This window comes from Equus caballus, chromosome 24 (genome assembly GCF_041296265.1).
Source record: "Equus caballus isolate H_3958 breed thoroughbred chromosome 24, TB-T2T, whole genome shotgun sequence".
Classification (NCBI taxonomy): Eukaryota; Metazoa; Chordata; class Mammalia; order Perissodactyla; family Equidae; genus Equus; species Equus caballus.
This window is the reverse complement of record NC_091707.1, coordinates 49959212-49982201: the sequence shown is the minus strand read 5'-3', so window position 1 is coordinate 49982201 and position 22990 is coordinate 49959212. Positions and strand designations below refer to the sequence as shown.

The window sequence follows — 22990 nt, the reverse complement described above, 5'->3', positions numbered from 1 at the left end:
GTGTCTGTGTGTCAAGGTCAAAGATGCTCACTCCAAGGACAGAGCTAAGCACCCCAAAGAGGTGGTGCGCATCCTTTTTCCTACCCCCACATGGCATGTGTGATGGTTAATTTGATGTGTCAACTTGACTGGGCCATGGTGCCCAGATATGTGGTCAGACATTATTCCGGATGTTGCTGTGAAGGTGCTTTTTGGATGAAATTAACATTTAAATTGGTGGACCTTGGGTAAAGCAGATTGTCCTCTGTAATGTGGGTGGGCCTCATCAAATCAGTTGAAGGTCTTCATAGAGCAGAGACTCACCTCTCCTGAGCAAGAAGGAATTCTACAGGAAGACAGCCTCAGGACTTGAATTGCATCATCCTCTTTTCCTGGGTCTCCAGTCTGACAGCCCACTCTGCAAATTTTGGACTTGCCATTCTCCGTAATCACATGAGCCAATTCTCTCTCTATATGTAAGTGTGTGTGTGTGTGTGTGTGTGTGTTTGTGTGTGTGTGTGTGTGGTATCCTATTGGTTCTGTTTCTCTGGAGAACCCTGACTAACACAACAATGCAACAGGTTGCAGTCACGAGGGTGGATCTGGGTTGCGTGGAACTCACATCATCTCATTGTCTATAACTCTCCTTTTTCTCTTCTGCTGAAGGGTGGGCAGTGGACTGCGGGCGATGAGACGGCCCTTGTGATGACAGTGTAGTGTTAATGGTCACCATTTCTGGGTGCTTGCTCCTGGCCAGGCACTGTGTAGACACCAACCACATCCAACCACATTTCGTTCCCACCGCAGCTCTGCGAAGTGGGCTCTGCTGTGACAGGGTCTGGGATGGGATCCCAAATGCAGGCCTCCCAGTGTCATTTCCTCTTCCCCTAGCATGTGATAGGCTCCTGTAAAGATTCACAGATTCTGTGTACAAGCCAAGAGTGAACCGGATTCCTCTCAGGTGACAAAGAACTCTGGCCATACACTTCAATTCTCTTGTTTATTCAAACTACAAATGTGTCTTTAGGAAACACCCAGAGGTTTCTCAGCACTGCTCTAGACCCAGGGGTACACTTTCACTGCTGGCGCATGTAGCAGACCCCATAGGTGCCCAGCCCTAATGTCTTCGGCCTCCACCTTCCCAGCACGCGCTGATGGAGTCCGGCTGTGAGACCTGCGGCTCTCCCCCTGGGGCCTTCTCCTGCCTCACACACCAGACAGGCCAGGGGCACCTGCAGCCCCATCCCACTGGAGAATCAGATTCACTCTCCCGGGAGCCTTTACGTTTTAAAAGTGTCTCTCGATTGGAAACCACTGTGCCAACCTGGATGAGGTTTTGTTTTGCTTTATGAAAAGTAAAATAATCCTACTTTTTCACACATTTTATTGTTTCTTATTGTAAATAAGATACATGCTCTTAGTGAGAAATTAGGAGAATACGAAAAGAAGAGTGTGAAAGTCACCTCAATTCCAACACTGAGAGATTCATTCATAAACAAACACTCCTTTAGCTCCTGGCTTCATTTGAGATCTCAGGTGATAACCAGGATGAACAGGAGTCAATGATCCCACTTTATGGGGCTTTCAGAATAGCCGGAGAGAAGATTTTGCTATATTTTCTGAATTTCCTTCCAGTCTTTTTTTCTCTCTACATGGATTATGTTTATTTAATACAAAATAAGTATCAAGAAAATACTGGGATGGTAAGTTGTGGTCGTGAGCTGCAGAGTGATCGTCTGATTAGGGCCCCACCACCCACTTAGCCAGCAAGTTGTCTAACCTCTCAGAGCCTTGGTTTCCCGTCTGTAAAGCTGGGATGATCCTGCCTGTCTGGCATTTGTATTGTGAGGGGTCCGTAAAGAAGACTGCCTGGAACACCCCAGACACCAAGAATGGATCAGCAGCATTCACACCACACACACCACCCCCCACCCTCCCCACCCCACCCCCGCTGTCGTCACCAGAATCAGAATAGCCTCAACCCCAGCCGGATCGGACTCACAATCCACTCGTTTGTTTGTAAAAAGCCAGGACAGATACTTTGAAAAAAAGTCCCTTCTGCACCTTGTCTTCATACCAGTTCCAGGAATCGACCTGACAAATATTGACCAGGCTGCTCTGATCGTCAGACACCATTTTCCTGCGGGCACGAGGCGATGCAGTGCTGAAGACCCACAGCCCCGGCCCAGGGACCTTGCTGTGAGTACCATGCGCCCACCGAAATGCAGGCAGGGCGGCAGCTGCTTGTCTCTCTTTCCCTCTCTCTCTCTTTCTCTCTCTCTCTCCCCTCCTCGCTTTGGCAGCCGGAATGGGAGAAGTGAGTCCCTTAAAGGAACAACGCAATCATGTGCGGCTTCTGAGGCTTGAAGTAGGAATGTCAGGATTTAAATAACCTTTCGTAAAAACTTGACCTTCAAATATGTTGAGAGAGGAGCTCCCAGTATTCCCAGCAGCTGGATAAGAGATCAGAACCATACACCCCAAAGCAAAATGACAATGCTGTAGCATATTTGCTAGAAACTGGTGTGTGCGAAGAGCCCTGGCCTGGAATTTGAGTCTGGCCCCTTCCACTTAACAGGTTTTGGTCTGGGCCCTGAGTCTCAGTTTCCCTGTATGTACAACAGAGATAACATCACCTATGTGTTCAGGTTCTCACAAGGATTCAATTAAATGAAGTAAAGCAAGCGTTTCTCAACAGGGGCACTGGGGCATTCGGGCAGAACCACTCTTCATCACGTGTGACTATTCTGGCATTTGAAGAGCTTCCGCACGCCTCACTCTGTCCCCCTAAATGCCAGTGGCACCCCTCCCCCAGTCTCTGAGATGACCCCAAATACCGCCCCACCCCCTCCACACATGCTCCTCCCCCTGCATGAGCAAACACCTCTGGTTGGGAGCCAATGATACAAAGTATCTAATATCCTCACCATAAAATAAACACTTAGTAAATGAAATATTGTAGCTAATTAAAGGGGTTCTTAATTTTCCTCTGGGATCCTTCTGGAAAAGGAAGAAAGAAATAAATTGGGTGTAATTACACCCAGCCTTGGTAGAAGGGGTGAAAATTGACATTGCTTACTTTCTACATGTCAGATGCTTTATACATTGTATGTCTTGTCTTCCTTAAGAGACCCCACCCCCAGGAGGCAGGCATGGTCATTAGCATTCTGCAAATAACAACACCTATTCAGAGAGTTTCTTTTGCGTGGTGTCACACAGTGAGTTGCTGCTGAATCTTGATTCAAACCCAAGCCCCCTGCCTTACAAGTCACTCCTTTTCAGGAAATAGATCCTTCTGTGAGTCTGGGAATCTTTCGGATGCTGTAGGGTAGAAAACGGCGGTGAGTTCCACTGGGTGAAAAGAATAAACTGGAAATGGTTTCGTCATAGTTGTAACTCTTATTTTCTCAGGGTAGACCAATATTTAAATTGTTCTGCTTCTTCCAAACCTCCCCTCAAAAGAAAATCCAGCCTGAGTGGAGAAGGTCCTGAAGCGAGCTACAGGGAGCTGTGGTGGAGGGAGGGAGGGAGGATGCGGCCTGGGGACACTGCCCGCAGGACTTTGACCAGCAAACGTGTTTCAACATACCCGATAATGAGGCTGCATTTGTCCCCCCACAACTGGCCTTTGGGGTTTGGGAGGCATTTAAGGCACCAGGTGCTGTAAACCATCTCCAGAAATGTGCTCTGTGCCACACTGTCACAGCATCTGTAATTGATCCAGAGGCCACTGGTTTGGGCAAAAGGTACTGAAAGTGCTGCTTAAAACACAGCGTTATCAGGACAGACAAACAACAAGGATCAGGGCGGTCAGCAGTGGGCAGCCGCTGTGGAATGGGACAATGGAGGGGTCCCTTTTGAAGGGAGCAGGGGAACGATATTCTTCCTGAAGACATCAAGATCGGGAGTCCGAGTAGCTACATGGTGGGGTGCACTCTGCAGGGACGAGGGGACGTGTGTGTGGAGGGAAAAGAGAAAGGGAAAGGAGGGCACTAGACAGGGCAGAGTGAGCAGAGACGAGCATTGTCTACACTGCAGTCTCACATCGCATTGGAGCTGCCTTCCTGGCCCTGAAGCAAGGGGTCTCCTGCTCCCGCCTCCCTTTGACCTCCCCGAGGTGGCTCGAAGGGTCTTCTGGCGCATTTTATAACTTAAAGCACAAGATACATGGCATTAGTTTCCCAGGGCAGCTGTAATAAAGTGCCATAGACTGGATGGCTTAAACCACAGAAATGTATTGTCTCCCAGTTCAGGAGCCCGCAGGCCTGAGATAAGGTGTCTGTTGGCAGGGCTGCTTCCCTCCGAGGCTGCGAGGGAGGGTCTGCTCCCTCAGGCCGCTGCCCCAGTTTCTGGGGGTTTGCTGGCAATCCCGGGGTCCCGAGGGTGGCGTTCTTTGCTTGGTGTTCCTTGTGGAAGCATCACCCTGCTCTCCGCCTTCACGTTCATGTGACGTTCTGCCTGTGTGTGTCTGTGTCCAAATTTCCCCTTTTTTATAAGGACACTGGTCACGTTACATTGGGGGCTCACACCACATCATAAGATGAAGTCACTCATAAAGGTTAGGATGTCAGCATATGAATTTGGGGGGGACACAATTCAACCCATTGCAGATATCTTTCCTAAACCTCTGCATCAATTAAGATACAGGTTTCAGCTGCTGCCTGTGTCAAGAGGTCTTTGAAATAACAGGTTTGATGGAGGCTGAGTTGATCTCTCTCTCGTCTCCCCTGCTAGGCTGCATCCATCCTGTGGCTTTCCCACCCCTCGGGGGCTGCCCTCCTCCATCCGGTCTCCATGGCTGATCATCACATGCGCACTCCAGCTAATGAAAGACCGAGAGAATAGAGGGCACCCCCTTTCTATGGGGGCCTGACCCAGGAGCAGCACACGTCATCCTATCCCCTCCAATGGGCAAGATGATAGTTAGTGGCCCTGCCTAGGTACCAGGGAGACCCAGCACTACTTGTTGTCGCAGTGTCCTGAACATTTGCTCCATAGTATTGAGTGTCAATCCAACCCGTCAAAGTTAGTGAATGACTGAAGGAATCACTGGAAAGAGGAAAGGAAAAGGAAAAGGAAGGAAGGAAGAAAGGAAGGGGGAGGGAGGAGAAGTAGAGGGAGGGAGGGGAGAGAGAGGGCGGGAGGATGGGTGGAGGGCAGGAAAGATGGAAGGAAGAAAGGAGGGAAGGATGCGGGGAGAATAGACCATGGAAGGGTTTTACAGCCCGGAGTCTCTTCTGAACAGACTCTACAGCCGTATCAATATGTAAAGCTTATCTGAGGGGCTGCAGCTCTGACTGGAGCTTTCGGGGGACAAGTCTGGAGCCCTGCTTGCTCAGCCACCACCTTGTCCTCCGCAGTGCCCCTCCTGACTCCTCTCTGGTATTCAGTTTGGATGTGAGGTTTGTCATGTAAGCAATGGGGAGCCATGGAACTCTTTATGAGAAGAGTGACACATTCAACATCTGTTTTCAGAGGATGGGGCCGCCGTGGCTGTGGCTACTGGAAGCAGGGATCCTGGCCTCTGTCTGTTGTCAGCCCTTTCCCGCCCATGGAGATAAGAGTCTCGGGGTGCCTCAAGCCCCCAGGGACCAGCTCTCAGAGCCAGCCCCCGCCTACCACAAAGTCACACCCGCCATCACCCACTTTGCTCTGCGTTTGTATAAGCAGCTGGCAGCAGAAACCCCAGGAAACATCTTCTTCTCGCCCGTGAGCATCTCTAGCACCCTGGCCCTGCTCTCTCTCGGGGCCCAAGGGGACACTCCGACTCAGATCCTGGAGGGCCTCGGCTTCAACCTCACGGAAACCCCGGAAGCTGACGTCCACCGAGGTTTCCAGAGCCTCATCCACACCCTTAACCGGCCCAGCCCCAAACATGAACTCAAAGTAGGTAACTCCCTGTTCCTGGACAGGCAGCTAAAGCCTCGGCAGCACTTTCTGGACGCCATCAGGGAGCAATATGGGGCTTTCGCTTTTTCCGCCAACTTCACAGATTCTGCCACAACCGGGAGGCAGATTAACGACTACGTGAGAAAACAAACGTACGGGCAGGTGGTGGACTGCCTCGAGGAGTTCACGCGAGACACGCTCATGGTTCTTGTGAACTACGTCTTCCTCAAAGGTGAGCGCTGGCTCAGGCAGAATTGTCGCCCCCTCCTCGCTCTCCAGCCCCGCCCAAAAGGCACCGCCCCGGAAGGCTCAGAGCTCTTCCTTCTTGGGGTTACTGCTGTGTACTTATATAGTGTTCTTACACTGCTACTTCTTGATTTATCAATTTTTGGTTTCTCTTATCAAGTTTTTTTAATTCTTTTTTATTCTATTTTTTTTGGTTATGCAGTCAATCTCATTTTTCTATTAATAATTTATTTTTAGAAAAAATATTTTATTATCTATCTCAAACAGACAGAAATATACAGAGAATAATGTAAAACCACCATAAACTCCCCCACCAAGATTGAACAAATATTAACATTTTACCATTTGCTTCAGATTTTTATTTTAAATATGATTTTGCAGATATCAAATCCTTTTGCAGTTCAATTCCTTTTTGATCCCTCCCCGATCCATTTCCCTCCTTCCACCCCTCCCCAGAGGCAACTGCTATCCTAAGATTGGCGTGGATCCTCCTCATCCATTTGTTCAGGCCATTAGCACATTGAGTGTGTAACCATAATTGTATGGAATACAGTTTACGTGTTTTAAAATTTTACCCAAATGGCATCATAATGTATATATTACTTTGCACTTGTGTCTGAGTGTCATTACACGTCTTAATTTATACAGATAGCTTATTTTGAATGCATTGAGCATTTCACACTTTTAGGGTCCATTTCTTTTTACTTCCTTTATTTCCTGAATTTGCCTCATTTATTTCTATATGTGCTACTAGGAAAATGCACTCCTCCATGTTTTTTTTTTAACTCAAGTCCATGCTTTAGTCAGATTTCCTTAGTTTTTACCTAACGTTTTTTTCTATTCCAGGATCCCATTCAGCATCCATATTACATTTAGTTATCATGCCAATTTAGGTTCCCGTTGGCTGTGACAGTTTCTCAGACTTTCCTTGCTTTTAATGACCTTGGCAGTTTTGAGGAATATTGGCCAGGCATTTTGTAGAATGTTCCTCAATAGAGATTTGTCTAATATTTTCCCCATGATTAAGACTGAGAGTATGGAACTTGAGGAGGAAGAACCCAGAGGTAAAGCACTGTTCTCATCACATCCTGTCAAGGACACAAAGTATCAACGTGACATCGCTGTTGATGTTGTCCTTGATCTCCTGGCTGAGGTGATGCTTGCCAGACTTCTCCCCTGTAAAGGTCCCCTTTTTCCCCTTTCCATACTGTGCTCTTTGGGAGGAAACCAATATGTACACCACACACTTACAGAGTGGGGCGTTATGCTCCATCTCTTTGAGTAGGAGAGTCTACATAAATTATTTGGAATTCTTCTGCACGAGACATTTGCCTCTTCTCCCACATTTATTTATTCAATCACTGATTTATATAAGTATGGTCTAATGGATATTTATTTTATACTTTGTGTTATAATCCAATACTACTTCATTTTCTCACTCACTCATAATGTTTCAGTGTTGGCCATTGGGAGCTCTTCCAGTTGGTTTCTGTGTCCCCTTGATATGCCTCCACTTTTGCTGACTTTTTGGGAGGAGGAGCACTTCCTTACTTTCTCATGCTACAAGGGTACTAGGCTCATCTTTTACATTTTCTCCCTCCAGGAAAATGTCTCTTTTTCTCTCTGTGCTGCCATATGGGTGATTTCTTCCGTGCTAGCTTCCATTTTACTAATTCTCTCTTAAGTCATGTCTAATCGTTTAACCCATCCATCAAGTCTTCAATTTCACTGTCATTTTCATTTTAACAATTCCTATTTTTCTCAAATCTACCTGTTATTTTCTCATAATGATTTATTCTTTCCTTATGAATTTTATTCCTTCCCTTTTTTTAACACACTTAAAAAATATCTTTTAGATTATTCTATTCTCTAGAGATCTTGAACTGTGAATTCTTGGTTTTCTTACCCCTGCTGAGTCCTTCTCAACAGAGGATTGAAATTTTCAGCTTTGAGCTCATCTTCAGTGGAGATTTTCTATATGTATGAGTTTCTTATGGCCTCTTGTGGAAGTGTCTTTAGGGGACAACTTCCCATTCGCCTTTGGTCCAGTCCTGTTGGTTTCACTGGTTTTGTATTAATTTCCAGGTTAGTAAGTTTCTACGCTGAATGAATAATGAGAACATGGAGTTATTCTAGACTGGGGAGTTCCTGCACTGAATCAGTAATGAGAACAAAGAATACAGAGTAGGTGACTCTTTCTCCTCTGGCCCTAGAGATGTGGTGACCTGTCCTATCTGGTCTCTGCACTCTGGGAAGAGTTTTTCCATTCAGGCTTCCCAGATGGAGAAGGGATTGCCTTTCATAGCTCCTGACTATGTACAGAGAGTTCAGTTCAAGTGTAGACCCAGGTTTCATTTATTTCCCCTGAGAAGACATTAAATACCACCCCTCAGGAGCTGTATCTGATTTGATAACCCACCAGCCAGATGACTTCAGATCCAAATCAGACATAAGCATTTCTGGCTTGTTTCTGAAAGCTTTGCTACTTATTTTTGACCTCAGGTATTTATTTATTTATTCACTATTTTATCCATCTTTTCTAAGTGTTTAAGCAGAAAAAGTAGGTTTTCCTGCTTTAGTTCAGTCTGTGGTGCTGACCAGAAGTCTCAAGGGCCTGAGTCTCAATCATCTTTGATTCTCCAGAGTCTGACATGGCCAAGCATGTTTTAAATGTTTGCTGAATGAGTGATTTTGAGTTAAACTTGCCTCGTGCTTGAGGCCTTGAGGAAGGCTCTTCATTCATTCATTCATTCATTCATTCAAGAACATATATTAAGTACTGACTACATCACAGGAGCTATCTAGCCTCTTGGGGAAATTTATGAAGAAGATAGAGTTTTCCTGCCCTTGGGTGGCTCACCTTCCCATGCGAGTTGTAAATAAGTAAAAGGGCAATTACAACTCAGTGGAAAGTGATGCTCTGCTTGAGTAGGGTGGGTGCCATGGAGCTCTTAAAAGAGACACCTCTCCAGAAAGAGGAGGCATCTAAGATGAGACATGAAGAATGAGCTGGGTTTACTTCTGAAAGAGGCTGCGGGAGAGGTGGAGAGAAGAGGGTTCCGGTTGAAAGAACAGCATGTGCAAAGGGCCAAGGAAGAGAGACACCATTGCATTTTCAAGGAACTGGAACAAATTTAGTTTGATGGAACATAGAACACAATAGGGGAACGCCTAGGGGGAGCTGCAATGGAAAGGTAAGCAGGTGCATGTTGACTTTATCTAGAGGACCCCAGAAATACCAGAAAGTCTGAAGCAGTGGAGTGATATGGTCACATCTATTTTAGAAAGTCTGGCTGCAGTGTGGAAAATGGTTTGGAGAGGAGGAAGGGTGGGAGAGCAGAGCCAAGTTAGGAGATCATGGAAGGGGTCCAAAGTTAGTATCGTGGTGACCCAAATAGAGTTGTGGCTTTGGAGATAGAATCAGTAATACTCGGTCACCGACAGGGTGTGGGATGAGGGACGGGACGAGCCAGCCCTTCCCCTGTCTCCAGGACCAGTGCTTTCAGGAGGCCAAGTCAGGAGATGGTTCCTGGGTGGAGACTATAAGCAGAAAGAGAAAAGATACCACACACGTGGACAAGACTGTGACCGCCAGATTCTGCATTTCTAACTATGTCTTAATGAGTTTTGCATTAACATTTTTTTAACAGACATCTTTCTCCTTGTCTGTTTGAATATTAAGGAGTTTGGAGGTAGAGGGTGGCTCTTGAGCTACTCTGTAGAAGGTTGCTGCTGTCTAGAGCAGCTTGGCAGAGAGGGGTCAACTCAGTGTTTGCAAAGAACCTGAGCTGGGGAGCCAGAGGCAGGCCCCAATCCCTGCTCTACCCCTCGATGGCTCTTCAAAGTGAGAATTTCACGTAAATTCACAGAGACTCAGTTTCTCATCTCTCACATGGAGATCATAATATTTGTTTAATATTAATTTTGATGAAGATTTAAAGAGATGATGCCTCACACATGGAAGGTGCTGAGTTGGTAGAAATACCTTTTGGCCTCTTGAAAGCTCAGTTGTTCGGAAATGGAACAAAATCATAGGCCGTTGGAGCTCAAACTCTGGCGACTTGCTCTAGTGGCTGAACCGGGCCTAAATTATGGCACCCCTGATTCTGTATCCATGCCACTTCTCTGCCTCATACTTAGATGTCCAAGAGGAAGTCACCAATCCCATGTGGCTTGGTGTATGTCTGCCCAGATTTGCTCTCTTAGAGTGTGTTCTCATGGTTTTGTGGGTTTTTTGTCCCAAGCTAAGTGGAAGCATCCTTTCAATCGCTACCAGACCCAGAAGCAAGAGAGCTTCTCTGTGGACGAGAGGACCTCTCTCCGCATCCCCATGATGCACCAGAAGGAAATGCACCGGTTCCTCTATGACCAGGACGTGGCTTGCACCGTCCTCCAGATAGAATACAGTGGAAACGCCCAGGCACTGCTGATCCTCCCTGACCCTGGGAAAATGGAGCAGGTGGAGGTGGCTCTGCAGCCAGAGACCCTGAGAAAATGGGGCCAATTGCTCCTGCCCAGGTAAGCATCAGAGCAGAAGGACTCCAGCAGACCTTGCTCAAGAACCCCAGCAGGGCTGGATCAACTCCGGTTGCAAGGGCCCAACTCCTAGTTTTGGCTCACCACTCTGCCCTTCAACCAAGTGTGATCTTGGGTGATTTCCTTACCTTTGGGGCCTCCCATTTCCCCAAATGTAAAATCAGGCCATAACAACCACCAGGTTGGGTTGTGTGGGGGATTAATTGAGTTAACATGTACAGAGCGTGGCGAGTGGCCCCTGGTGCATGGTAAGTGCTCACTAGGCGTTAATTATTCTTATCCTTCTCAGCATCTTCCTGGCCAACCTCCTTTCCTCTTGCTTCTCCTTTTCTCCAAATAATAATTTACTACCAGAAGGTAGCCAAGCATAGGCAAAAAATCAGATCAAGGACAATTATTAAGAATAATTATGACTCCCATAATGGGTGAAGGGGGTGTAAATTAAAAATAAATAAATAAAATAAATAATTGTGGCTCTCGCAGAACAGTGTATATGTCTTAAAAGTGCCTCTTTTTTTTGAATTGAAAAATTTCTTAAATTAAATATCAAGAAGAGCAGTGTAAAATCAAAGTGCCAATTTGATGAGATCTCTCTCCTACCCACTTCTGTCGCACTCCTTTCTAGCCAGTGGTTTCTTCACAGGAGTTTCAACCTTTTCGGTTTTCCTAGATTCTGTTCACCAGCTAACCTCTTCTTGGGGTATATCTTCCTTTATGGGGTACTCTGGGATGAAATCTGGCCTTGAGTTCTAATTCTCTCTTACTATATAATAAACCACCCCAAAATGGAATGGCTTGAAAAAACCCGTCTATTCTCTCTCTTGCTCCTGTGGGCGGGCTGAGCGGTTCTCTGTGGGGAGCCTCTTGCGTTGGAGTCAGAGAGTAGCTGGGGCTGAAGCAATGAAATCTCCTCCACTTGCAAGTTTGGTGTCTGGGCTGGATGGCTGGCTCAGCCGAGGGCTGGGCAGGCATCTCTCTCTCCATGCCGGCGAGCTTGGCTTCTGCACAGCAGCTCCCGGTAGTTGATAGTGTTCAATGGCAGCTCAGGGCTCCAGGAGGAGTGTTCCAAAAGACCGGAAGTGAAAGCTCCCCCTCTCTTAAGGCTTGGGCTCGGAAATTAGCACAATGTCACTTTGCCAAAATCAATTGGTCAAAGCAGTCACAGAACCCACCCAGATTCGGGGTGGGGGGCATAGAGCAAACCTCCTGATGGCCACCTTTAGCCCACCACCGGTCACCCTCATGCCCAAGGAGGCTTTTCTCAGCACCCCAACCACACCGAGGAACCAGGGACAGAGAACTGGTGTTTTTGAACAGAATTTCACATAGTAAATAAAAGAGAAACAGGTCAAGGACAGAGGCCAGGATTTAAGGGCATGCCCCTGTTTTCTGTGAAGCTATAGAGCTCTGGTCAATTTCTGATTCCAGCTGCATATTCTCAAGCTTCCTTGGGGCCAGCCTGCCCCTTCCCTCATCACAGGAGGAAGTAGCGTAGAATCTCCTAGATAAGTAGACTTTCCCTCAGGAAGGGTCTATTTTGACTTTCTCGCCTTGTTCTCACTTTGACTTCAAAAATCAAAACCAGGGGCTGCCCTGGTGGTGCAGTGGTTAAGTTTGCACGTTCTGCTTCATCGGCCCGGGTTTCGCCAGTTCGGATCTTGGGTGCAGACCTACATACCGCTCATCAAGCCATGCTGTGGCAGGCGTCCCACATATAAAGTAGAGGAAGATGGGCACAGATGTTAGCTCAGGGCCAGTCTTCCTCGGCAAAAAGAGGAGGATTGGTGGCAGATCTTAGCTCAGGGCTAATCTTCCTCAAAAAAAAAGAAAAATCAAAACCAACACAAGTTGCATTTCTAAATCTCAGATGTCCCCGATGACTGTTTCTAGCACCAGAGAGAAAATATCCTAGCGGGCATTGTGATGGGCTTTCAGACACACAAACTTCAGACTGCCAGGTCTCCCTCCACTCCGCAGTGAGGAAGGCTAGCTTGCCCAGGGGCCTCACGCTTCCTGGTCACTGTTCATTTCTTTATTAACATTGCCTGAGGGCCTACTATGTGTTGGGCTGTCTACGGGACACCCCTCTGCCAGACTCTACTCAACCCCTCTCCCTGGCTGGGGCCTGCCCCCAGCGCTGCCTGTGGAAACTTAGTCAAGCAGGCCAAGATGGGCCTGTTTTCTGTTCTCTGCGTCTGTTTTCTGCTTTTCACTGTTCAACCCCTGACTTCCAAGTGCCTCCCACGTCAGTGAGGCAGCTGGTCCCTCGTACCGGCCCAGGAGTTAAACCGGCGATGACCTGTGGCCCTGAATTAGGGTCTCTAACCCGAATCCATTAGAGGCGGAAGTTTCCAAGCTGGCCATTACCAGTCCTGGCAAATGTCAAGTAACAATCAAGAAGTATCCCAGGGAGAAAAGGACAGATTTGCTCTGGGTCAAAGAAACTTGTGAACTTAACCCGGGAACGTGGCAATCCAATGCGGAAGGCGTGCCAGCAACAGGAGGGAGCGTTAGTCCACTGACTTGTGCCTCACACCGTACATACGCCATGTCTCATCAGATCTCACGACGGCCGTTGAGCCTCAGACAGGTGACAGATGACAGGCTTGTATGAGGGGGTTGCCAGTAGACGGATTTAGAATATAGTCCCTAAGTTGAGCCAGCAGAACTTGCTGATAAATCAAATATGGAGGTGGGAAAATGTTAACAATATTTACATTATGTGGTCGTTATGTGGGCTCAATCAGTTAAGCCTTGTAAAATCTAGCCCAGTGTCTGGCACCTGGAAAGCCCTCCGTGAACGTGGTAAAGATGGAGACATATGGCTGTGCTAGGAGTCTTCTCAGACACACGCGACATACTCTGTGCGGTGGGAGAGAGGGAGGCTCTGGATCATGGAACGTTCTGGCGTAGCAGGTGGTGTCTTAGGAAGACGCATTCCCCCTCACTCTGGGAAACACCTCTCCCTCCCAAAGCTCAGGCTGCCACAGACAGGGCAGTGGCGACCTGAATAATGAGACAGCCCCACTTCTCTGATTCCCTCTCCAGCCTGTTGGACTTGCACTTGCCAAGGTTTTCCATTTCTGGATCATATAACCTGGAAGAGATACTTCCCCACATTGGTCTCACCAACATTTTCAACTTAGAAGCTGACTTATCAGGAATCACCGGGCAACTCAACAAAACCATCTCCAGGGTAAGGTGTCGCGTGTGTGTGGGGCGGGGTCTTTTCTCCTTGGACGTAAAGTGCATTTGCAACTCAGGGTGCCCTTTCTTCTCCCTGCTCTGATCCTTTAATACCACAGTCTTTAAGGGGACTTTTTGTGGGCAGCTTCCTTTCCATGTCCCCTCTATTCTTCAGACCAGGGACACAGGGTCCTGAATAGAGTAACACACATTAGGGTCATCCACAGAGCCAGAATTTCCCCCAGTGTGAGACCAGCTTTGTTTTTATTCCTCATGCTTCCTCCTGGGGCCAGCAGTGAAAGTCTGTCTGTCTTTGTCACAGCTAGAGAGTGGTGGGCATGATCAGGAGGTGTATCCGTCAGCCTTGCTGCAGTAACAAGCAACCCCAACTCTCAGTGCCTTCTCATAGCAGGGGTTTATTTCCTGCTCCTGCTCTATGTCAGAGGGGTGTCACCACCGCCTGGCTGCAGAGCTCCTTCACATGTCTTCTTCCTTCCAGGATGTAGGTTAAAGGTGAAGCCCCTCCTTGGGACATGCCATTCTCCAACAGAAGGAAAAAAGCAAGATAAAATGTGCAATGGCTCTTATCACTTCTCCTCACATGTGGCCTAGGTCACGGCCACTCACGTCTCACTGACTAAAGCAAGTCCCACAGTCAAGACCACCATCAATGGGGTGGGTCTGTGTTCTCCAACTGTAGGAGGCATTGCTAGTCACAGGGCATGGGTGAGGATCGAGAACCCTCTAATAGGAAGGGAGAGTTAATATTTGGGGATAATAATGCAATTTTCCGCAGGAGAGAAGGCGCAAAGTCCCTTGTTTGCCTTTCTGTTATCCTTTCTGTTTTACAATAGTTGTTAATTATCATTTCAGTCTTTGCTAGGAACTTCATAAGCAAAGTTTTGTCTTTTATTTGGAACAGACCAGCTGAGATTTGGAAGGTGAAACCAAGGCAATAGGGCCATGGTCTTGTGTGTGTGCACATGCATGCTTGTGTGCCTGTGTGTGCCTGTGTGTGTGTGTATGTGCACGTGCCCACAGTGAAGAGCGTGAACAAGAAGGAAAAGAAAATATTTAGCCTTTTAAAGAATTCCTTTCACGGTGACCTTAAATGCTAGGTATATCGCTTCATAGTGCTTTTTAGACTTGAACAAGATTGTCAAGCCCAAAGTTTTCCAACTTTTTTTAAAGCCTCGGAATCTTTTCTTCTTAAGGAGTTGTGTGAAAAATGAGGTTTAAGAAAAAGGAATTCTTCTCCCAGAGACCAATAGAGAGCTTGGCACATCAGACAAGTGGTTCCACTGAGCTCCTTTTGAAAACTGTTGACTTAGGCTAAGCGAGCCATTTCAAAGATGAGAAAACTGGGGCGTAGAGAAGGGAAGCGCAGCTCGGAGCAGAAAATGATGTGTGCCGTGTGCACTAGGAGCTTGAGAATGCTCCTTGAAGCTGCTGCTGGGCTTTGCAGCCTGGCTCCTGCTCGGACAGCCCTCGGCCCTGCTCAGGCCCATTTGCCTCGCCATCAAAGAGCCAATAGCACCGTCAGGGTGAACCCCAGGATCTGACGGAGGGGGAGAAAATGAGGAGAGGACGAAAATAAAGTCTAGAGTCGCTTCGTTGGGAGGGGGAGCCTGTGTGACCTGAAGGGTGTTACTGTTTGCCTCCGTCTCCTCAGTGTCCCACAAGGTGGACTCTGTCCCCTCAAAGTGCCCTGAGCTGATGCTGACTCTGCTCCTCTTCTCTCCTTCTAGGTGTCGCACAAGGCAGCCGTTGACATGAGTGAGCGGGGAACCGAGGCAGGGGCTGCCTCCAGCCTCCTCGCCCAGCCCCAGTCTCTCAATGCAACCTCGGCCCCACACGCCCATTTCAACAGGCCTTTCCTGGTGCTCCTTTGGGAGGTGACCACTCAGAGTTTACTCTTCCTGGGAAAAGTCGTCAACCCGGCCGCAGGGTGACCGCGGTGGGAGGCCGGGGGGTGTCTTGTCTCTCCCCCCTCAAACAAACAGGACGGCCAGCACCAGCCTGTATCACGGGCTGCTGTGATGACCAGTGTGCAAAGATGCTAATAAAGTTGACCTTGGGTTTTGTGAACGCTGAGGAGCGATGCTCACAGGGGAGGGTCAATGTGTAGAGCAACTGTTAGCCGTTCACTCCACAGTCTCCTCAAATCTGGCGTCCACTATGGTCAGAAAGCTGAGAATGAGAACAGCCTCATGCTATGGCCTCCTGGGAGATGTCCACCACTGCCGCCACCACTGCAGATCTTTCCTAGATGTCCTTTGGGGTAGGGTCCCAGGAAAGGCACCAAGGACATCAGGAGGAATAAGCAAGTTTCTCCCTTCGCAGTGGCTGATCTTGGCTATACAGTGAAGTGAGGTCATCCTGCACGGTCATCGCCCAGACGTCAGGGGTCAGTTCACCTTGAGGGGAGATTGGAGCCAAGGCAGGGGCTCCGACCATGCTCCATGAGGAGACGAGGCTGCAAGGATGGGCCAATCCAGCAAGGGAGGTCAAATGCCCAAGGGCAGCCCCAAGAAAGAAAGTGGGAGGGTCAACACGGCCTGTGGGACAGTAGGTATAGGCCACAAACTTGGTTAGTGGAAGGATCTGGGGGCAGTATTTGATTGCAATGGGGCATCTTTGGAGGTCAGAAGTCCCATTCCCACAAGTGTGACCCTCCAGGCTTAAAGAGGCACTCATCTGAAGCTGGTGGGGAAGCAACACAGACGGATGCCAACCTAGCTCCCTGTCTGTACCATGCGTGTGACAATGCCCATCCCCACTATGAAGCCCGTGCCAAGACCCAGAGGGTGGCTTCAGGTGGTGCGTGTCTAGGAAGGAGCCATCCCCCAAAGCGCAAGTCGTAGGACCCCACCCTCACCGCCATCCTAAGGAGATGAGACTTAAGTTGGATCTTGAAAACAGGCAAGCCCTAAATAAAGGGGAAAAGGACAAGACAGTCAGGGGAGGATAGAGGAGACACGCTGCGGGCAAGGGCAGCTGGGAAGGAAAGAAAAAGGTACGTTCTGAGAAAACCAGGTTTGCAGCAATAATCAGCTCATACAGGATCACAGCTGGAGAGGGGTTTGGAGGGAAAGGTTGGAGGCCTTAGATGCCAGGGAAAGGAGTGTGGACTTTGTCCTGCAGACGGTGGGGAGCAGCTGTAGGCCTGGGAGCAGGTGTGGATGTGGACAAAGTGGTGATTGGGAAAGTCATCCGATAACTGGGCATGGATAGGCCCAAGTGGGGTGAAGCCAGGGATGGGGCCAGCCAGGAAGGTACTGCACTGTGAGGTCCACCCCCACCACGTGCCCTGTCCTGGCCCGTCTTACATCCCTCCTCTATCAGACACTAGCACACACGATCCCATGTCCCAGCCAGACCCTGTGGCCCTCGGGCCTCCTCCCCACCTGGCCCTGTCTTCCCCCTGGCAGTGGACACCACTTCCCTTAGAAAGGAATGAACCCCAGAAGGTCCACCCCATGTGCTGGGCAGCCCCATGTCATGCATGATACTTTTCTGTTGCTTTGAACTAAAAAGTGAGTAATAGCTGTATTCAAATGCTTGATGACCTGCCCAAATCCTCTCCAACAGTGGCGTTCTCTCCTGCAGAAGTAAGTGATGGATTTTCCAGGGATATGCAAGACAGAGATATTAAAGGAAGAGGTTCCTGAATTGAGCAATCTTACACTGGATCAGGCATTCTGGAAGATTCTGACCCTGGAGTGCGGAACCTGAGAGTCAAGGGTCCCATCCTCGTGGGGTGCAAAGACTTGCAGGGCAGATGGATGTTGAACAAGTACCTGTGTTAAAGTGGGTGGACAGCCATCACATGGCCTGCATGCAAGGCTTTGGGACCCACGCATTCACTGCTTCAACACAGGTTTATCAACACCTGCTATGTGCATTCCCTGCTAGTTAGGCAGTTGGAATAGAGCAGTGAGCAAAGCAGACAATAAGCCCGGCCCTCGTGGGGACTCCACTCTAGATGGGGAAACAGACAAAACAAAACAAAGTAAGTAAATTACACGCTATACAAAACAAGTAAGGAAATTACATGCTATATAGAGAGAGCAATGAGGACAAGTTCTCCTTGGACAAGAATACACCCAGCAAAGTCCCCATGATGCATGTGAAGGGGCAGATGGACCCTCTGATGGTGACCAGGTGGAGCACTCAGTGGTGACAGGATTTAAGTCAAAGGCTATAATATGCTCCCTTCATCCTTCCTATGAAGGGAAACTATACCTGGATCCCTGTCGTCACTTCTGGAAGAGAGGACTCTACGGAGACCAGGGTAGTCAGTGGTCTAAAGGTATTTATTAACTCTCTGCTCTGACCCAGGCCTGGTGATCATAGAACCATTGACCAGCCCCTCAACTCTCCCGTGTCCAGTGTCCCGTTGAGGACACACTGTGCTGGAGGGCATGAGACATGCCTGCGTTCACTGTGCACTTACTATGAACTAGACACCAGTATAGGCAGTTGACAGATGTCAACCAACTTAGTTCTCCCCCAAATCATGAGAAGTGGTTCTGCTGTGTCTCCTTCCTACAGGTGGGAAAACTGAGGCACGATTTGCGAGCCAGTGGCAGAGCAGGGATTTGAACCAGGCCATTCGGCTCCGTGGCCCTTGCTTAACCTCGATGCCACAGCTCCTTGCATGAGCACATCTCAAAAGTCATCCGGCCACACCTCCTTGGCTGCAAAGACCCGATTCTCAGGGTCAGAGGAGGGAAGAGAGGGAAGAAACCCTATGGGCAGGAACATTTGGGGAAACTTTGTAGGAAAAGACCCAGAAGCATGGCTGGAGGACAGGGCTGTGCCCATTCGTCTGTTTGTTGCCATTACCAGAGACAGGGACCGCACAGAATAGGCAGCTGGACACCTTTACTAGCTCAGTGCTGTGAGGGGGCAGTTATGACACATGGTGGAAATTTGAGGCAAAGACTCAGAGGTAGAGAAGAACACAGCTTGATGAAGGACACGATATAAACATGCACAGAGTTTTGTGTGAGGGTTTGGTGAAAGGAATTCTGCTCCATTCTGAGCCGTGCAGACAGCACACTTTCTCTCAGGTCTTCTCTCTTCCCCTCTCCTTGGGAGGCCAGTTGAGGCAGATTTTGGACTCTAGTGAATTCTTACAGCCTCCCACTAGTTGGGCAATCCTGGACACGTCACTCATCTCTCTGTACCTTAGTCTTTTCTGCAAAACAGAAAGTATAAACCCAATTCAGAGAATTGTTGTATCTCTTCTCAGCCTTTTGGCTGAGATCAAGTATAGAGAATTGTGGTGAAAATCAAACGAGTTCATGAATGTGAGCGTTAAGCACTTGGTATACGGTAGGTGCTCATTGAACATTTGTTTCTTCCCACCTCACCCTTTGGGTGCCCCAGCCTTCAAGGCTGCCCTTTATTTTTGTAGAGCATAGCTCAGCTCTGGGGAATGTCCAAATTCCCCCAAGTGGCCACTGGTCCAGGTGTCAGATGTGACCCCTCCTAGTGAAATCGTGGGGGTAGCGCTTCTCCAAAACCCAAGGGTGTGGATGGAGAAGCTTTGAGGACTTCGCCTGGGCATTACAGGCTTCATCTGGTGAGTGAGACCATTCTTGCTGCAGGGGCACTGTCTATGGCAACGCAGCGCTAAGGGGGAGCCAGTGGCTCAGGGCTGAAACGGGAGGCACATGCTTTCTTACGGTGTCTCTTTCATTCATCTGTGCATTAAGTAAGATTCTCCCCCAGTGGAAATTCTAGATGTACGTACACTACAAACCAACCTTTTAACCGCCTGGAAGAACCTGACCATTTTCGAGGTAAGTCAGCAGCTACCTAAAATTTACATTTTCAAAAATCTTCTGGCGCTCTCTATGGTGGATACGGAACCATCTCTGCAACGCTCCAGAGTCCCAGGGACACTCATTTTCTCCCTGGATTGCAGGAAAGTAGGCTTTGGATGTTGGACTAAACCTCTGGCCAGGTACAGCCTATATGAACACACAGAACCCTGTGGATCATCAGGGCCACTCTTGTCTGTCCCCCCACCTCAAGGTTCCATGTGCCTCACAGAGCCCATGAAAAGTGGCGTAAAATTTCCACTCCCTTCATTCCAGCCAGGAACAGAGCTGAGAGTTTGAAAGCTGTCCGTATATGAGTGGGTCTGTTTCTAGATTATTTACTATTCTATTGAACTATATGTCTTTTCTTGTGTCAATACCACACCATTTTAACTAATTCTTTATAATAAGTCTTGATAAGAGGTCAAATCCTCCAGCTTCATTTTTTAGAGGTATTTGCTTGTTTTGCTTCGTTTTACCTTCAATGTTTGTTTGTTATTCTGCGCACTCCAGTAGTTCAGGCTAAAATAGTTGACAACTCTTTCTCTGTTCCTCCAGCTCCCGCCTTCCAGATCTTCATGGCACCAACCCTCCCATGCTCACGGAAGCCCCAATTCCTATATGAAGTTCCTAAAAACACTTCATTACAGAAAATACTTGCAGCACCTCTGTTTTCATGATAAGAAAACAAACTGATTCATCTGAAAACATCTTTGTTCTTCCTTCATTCTTGAAGGATATTTTTACCGAGTAGAGAATATTAGGTAAGTCGATGTTTCTTTCAGTGCTGTAAAGATCTTATTCCCTTATATTTTGACTTTCACAATTTGGGTTGAAAAGTTGTCTGTAATTCTTAACATTGGCATTTGCAAGTAATGAATTTTTTCCCTCTGGTAGCTTTAAAATTTTCTCTTTGTATTGTCTTTCAACCATTTTAAAATGACGTCCCTAAGCGCAGTTTTCCGTATATTAATTCAGCTTAGGGTTCCTATAGCTTCTTGAATATGTGATTGGATGTCTGTTCTGGAAAATTCTTAGACACTGTCTCTTTAAAAAGTGCTTCTAGTTCAATTCTCTCTTCTTTTTCTAATTATATTAGATGCTTCCATCATGTCCCATATGTCTCTTAGGCTCTTTTCTGGATTTTCTATTCCTTTTTCCCTCTGGGCTTAATTGGGATATTTTCTATATGCTTCTCTCCCACTTCTACTCCCTTTTGCTATATTTGACCTACTGTTAATGAACTATTGAATTATTAATTTCAGTTATTTTAACTTCTGGTACTATAATTTTAATTTGATTCTTTTTATGGTTTCCACTTCTCTGTGAAATTTTCTATTTTTTCATCTGTTTCATTTACAGAATAAGCATGGCTATTTTAAAGTCTGTGTTTGATAACTCCAATATCTAGATACCTGTGAGTACACATTACCTATTTTTTTTCTCTTAGTTTTCAGCTATTTTTCCTGTTATCTGTTGTGCCTGATCATTTTTTATTGAATGACAGATATTGTGTATCAAAAATATGTAGCTTTGGCTGTTTGCTTCCCCTGAGAGGAGATTTGATTTTCTTCTCTCAGGCAGATAGAGTACAGAAAGATACCCTTCACCAGTCAAGGCTGGGTTCCCATCTTTTTGAGGTCTGGTTTGTTTGGCCTTGCCCCAATAATGTGACCGTTAGGAGGTCTCAACTGAAAGCCCGGGCTGTTTTCCAGAGCCCTGCCCCCTTCACATGTTCCCACACTCATTTTTGTCTCCTGAGTACTGTGAGGATGCTAAAATCTCTGCTCCTTTAGCAGGTGACTTTTGCATGATTATTCAGGATCGCACCTCACGCACGCACCACTTAGGAGTCAGAAAACTCCTTGGAGGGAACTTGCATGCCCATCATTGGGTTGGATCCATCCACACTGGGTTCACTTCCTTGGGGTTCTATATTCTCCAGGGTCTGGTCCCTCAAGTCCTAATTTCTTGTTGGTTCTGAACTTTTGTTTCCCCAGCCCAGGGGTACTGTTACCGGCTCCAGGCCACTAGGTTCTGTCCATCTCTATGCCCCAGATTGTAAAGCAGCAAAAGACCCAGAAGGAACAGGCAGCAGCAAGTATAAGTTTCACTTCAATGCGTTTCCCTTCTCTCTGGAATCTTCTCTCCATGCGTCCTTCATTGTGCTCCAGTACCTTCAACCATCTGCATTTTGATTTTATTCGGCATTTATAGATTTCCAGAGGAAGGGTTAGTCTGATACTAGCTTATCTTTCAGCTACCTATAAAACATTCAGGCTATTGAATGTTTAAGCGATGTCGGCACAGCCGGGGCCAACAAGTCCGTTACCTTCAGCACCGAATAGAGCGAGATTACTGAGGCAGCACTGAATAACATGAGTGCATGGTGATGCCTTGATCGGCTTCATGTGTGAGGGGTAAATGTTTCTCAAAGTAATTGGGATGCTTCAAATAACGGGTACCCTCAGCCTACATTTTATCACCCGCCATTTACATGGAGAGAGGCAGTGAGAGGAAGATGTTGATCCCGCACCCACTGCCCCATCAGCAAAGGCTAGCCCTGCCCCCTGCTGGTTACAAAGGATCGTCGATGCATCCTAGGAGCAGGCCAGGGCCCCTCTTCTCCCTTGAGGCTGGGCTGAGGAGGGGTTGCCAGATAAAATATAAGATGTCCTTAGGACCAGCCTGGTGGTGTAGTGGTTAAGTTCACACGCTCTGCTTCAGCAGTCCAGGGTTTGCAGGTTCAGCTCCTAGGCACGGACCTATACACTGCTCAGGAGGCCATACTGTGCAGGCATCCCACATACAAAATAGAGGAAGATTGGCCCAGATGTTAGCTCAGTGACCATCTTCCTCAAGCAGAAAAAAGTATGGCAAAGGATGTTAGCTCAGGGACAATCTTCCTCACCAAAAAAGAAAAAGAAAAAGAAAAATACAGGATGCCCAGTTAAACTTGAATTTCAACAAATAATCTTTTGGTATAAGCATACCTCATGCAGTATTTAGGACATACTTATACTAAGAAAAAAATTTGTTGTTGTTTATATAATATTCAAATTAACAAGGTGTCCTGTATTTTTACTTGCTAAATCTGGCAACCCAGCAAAGGATGTATACAGTCAACACTCATGAAGGGATTAGCAGAAAAAAAAGTTCGATTGAGCTGAAGGGCAGGCTGGCCTAGGCATCAGGGTAGAAGGAGCAGTGAGTTTGGTTAAAAGAGGATTCAAAGGAGAGAGTTATGAGGGGAAGCCAGCTCTGGACACTCACGTCTGCTGTGTGAGGAAATCCAGGCAGCCTGCTGAAGGAAGACAGATGCA

General features: G+C 47.5%; 1 protein-coding gene across 1 annotated transcript; it reads left to right on the top strand.

Annotated features, from left to right (window-relative positions):
• Window positions 1-1984: 1984 nt before the first annotated feature.
• SERPINA11 (serpin family A member 11) lies at window positions 1985-15924 on the top strand. The gene is made up of 5 exons (XM_005605426.4): window positions 1985-2178; window positions 5455-6100; window positions 10359-10632; window positions 13699-13846; window positions 15585-15924. Exons 2-5 carry the CDS (start codon window positions 5458-5460, stop codon window positions 15786-15788), a joined length of 1269 nt encoding a protein of 422 aa, XP_005605483.1. The 5' UTR covers window positions 1985-2178; window positions 5455-5457; the 3' UTR covers window positions 15789-15924.
• Window positions 15925-22990: the final 7066 nt, after the last annotated feature.

Coding starts and splice junctions, on each gene's coding strand:
- SERPINA11 (XM_005605426.4), top strand. CDS start 5,458: ATGGGGCCGCCGTGGCTGTGGCTACTGGAAGCAGGGATCCTGGCCTCT. Junction 10,633..13,698: donor GGCCAATTGCTCCTGCCCAG/GTAAGCATCAGA, acceptor TTCCCTCTCCAG/CCTGTTGGACTTGCACTTGC. Junction 13,847..15,584: donor TCAACAAAACCATCTCCAGG/GTAAGGTGTCGC, acceptor CTCTCCTTCTAG/GTGTCGCACAAGGCAGCCGT.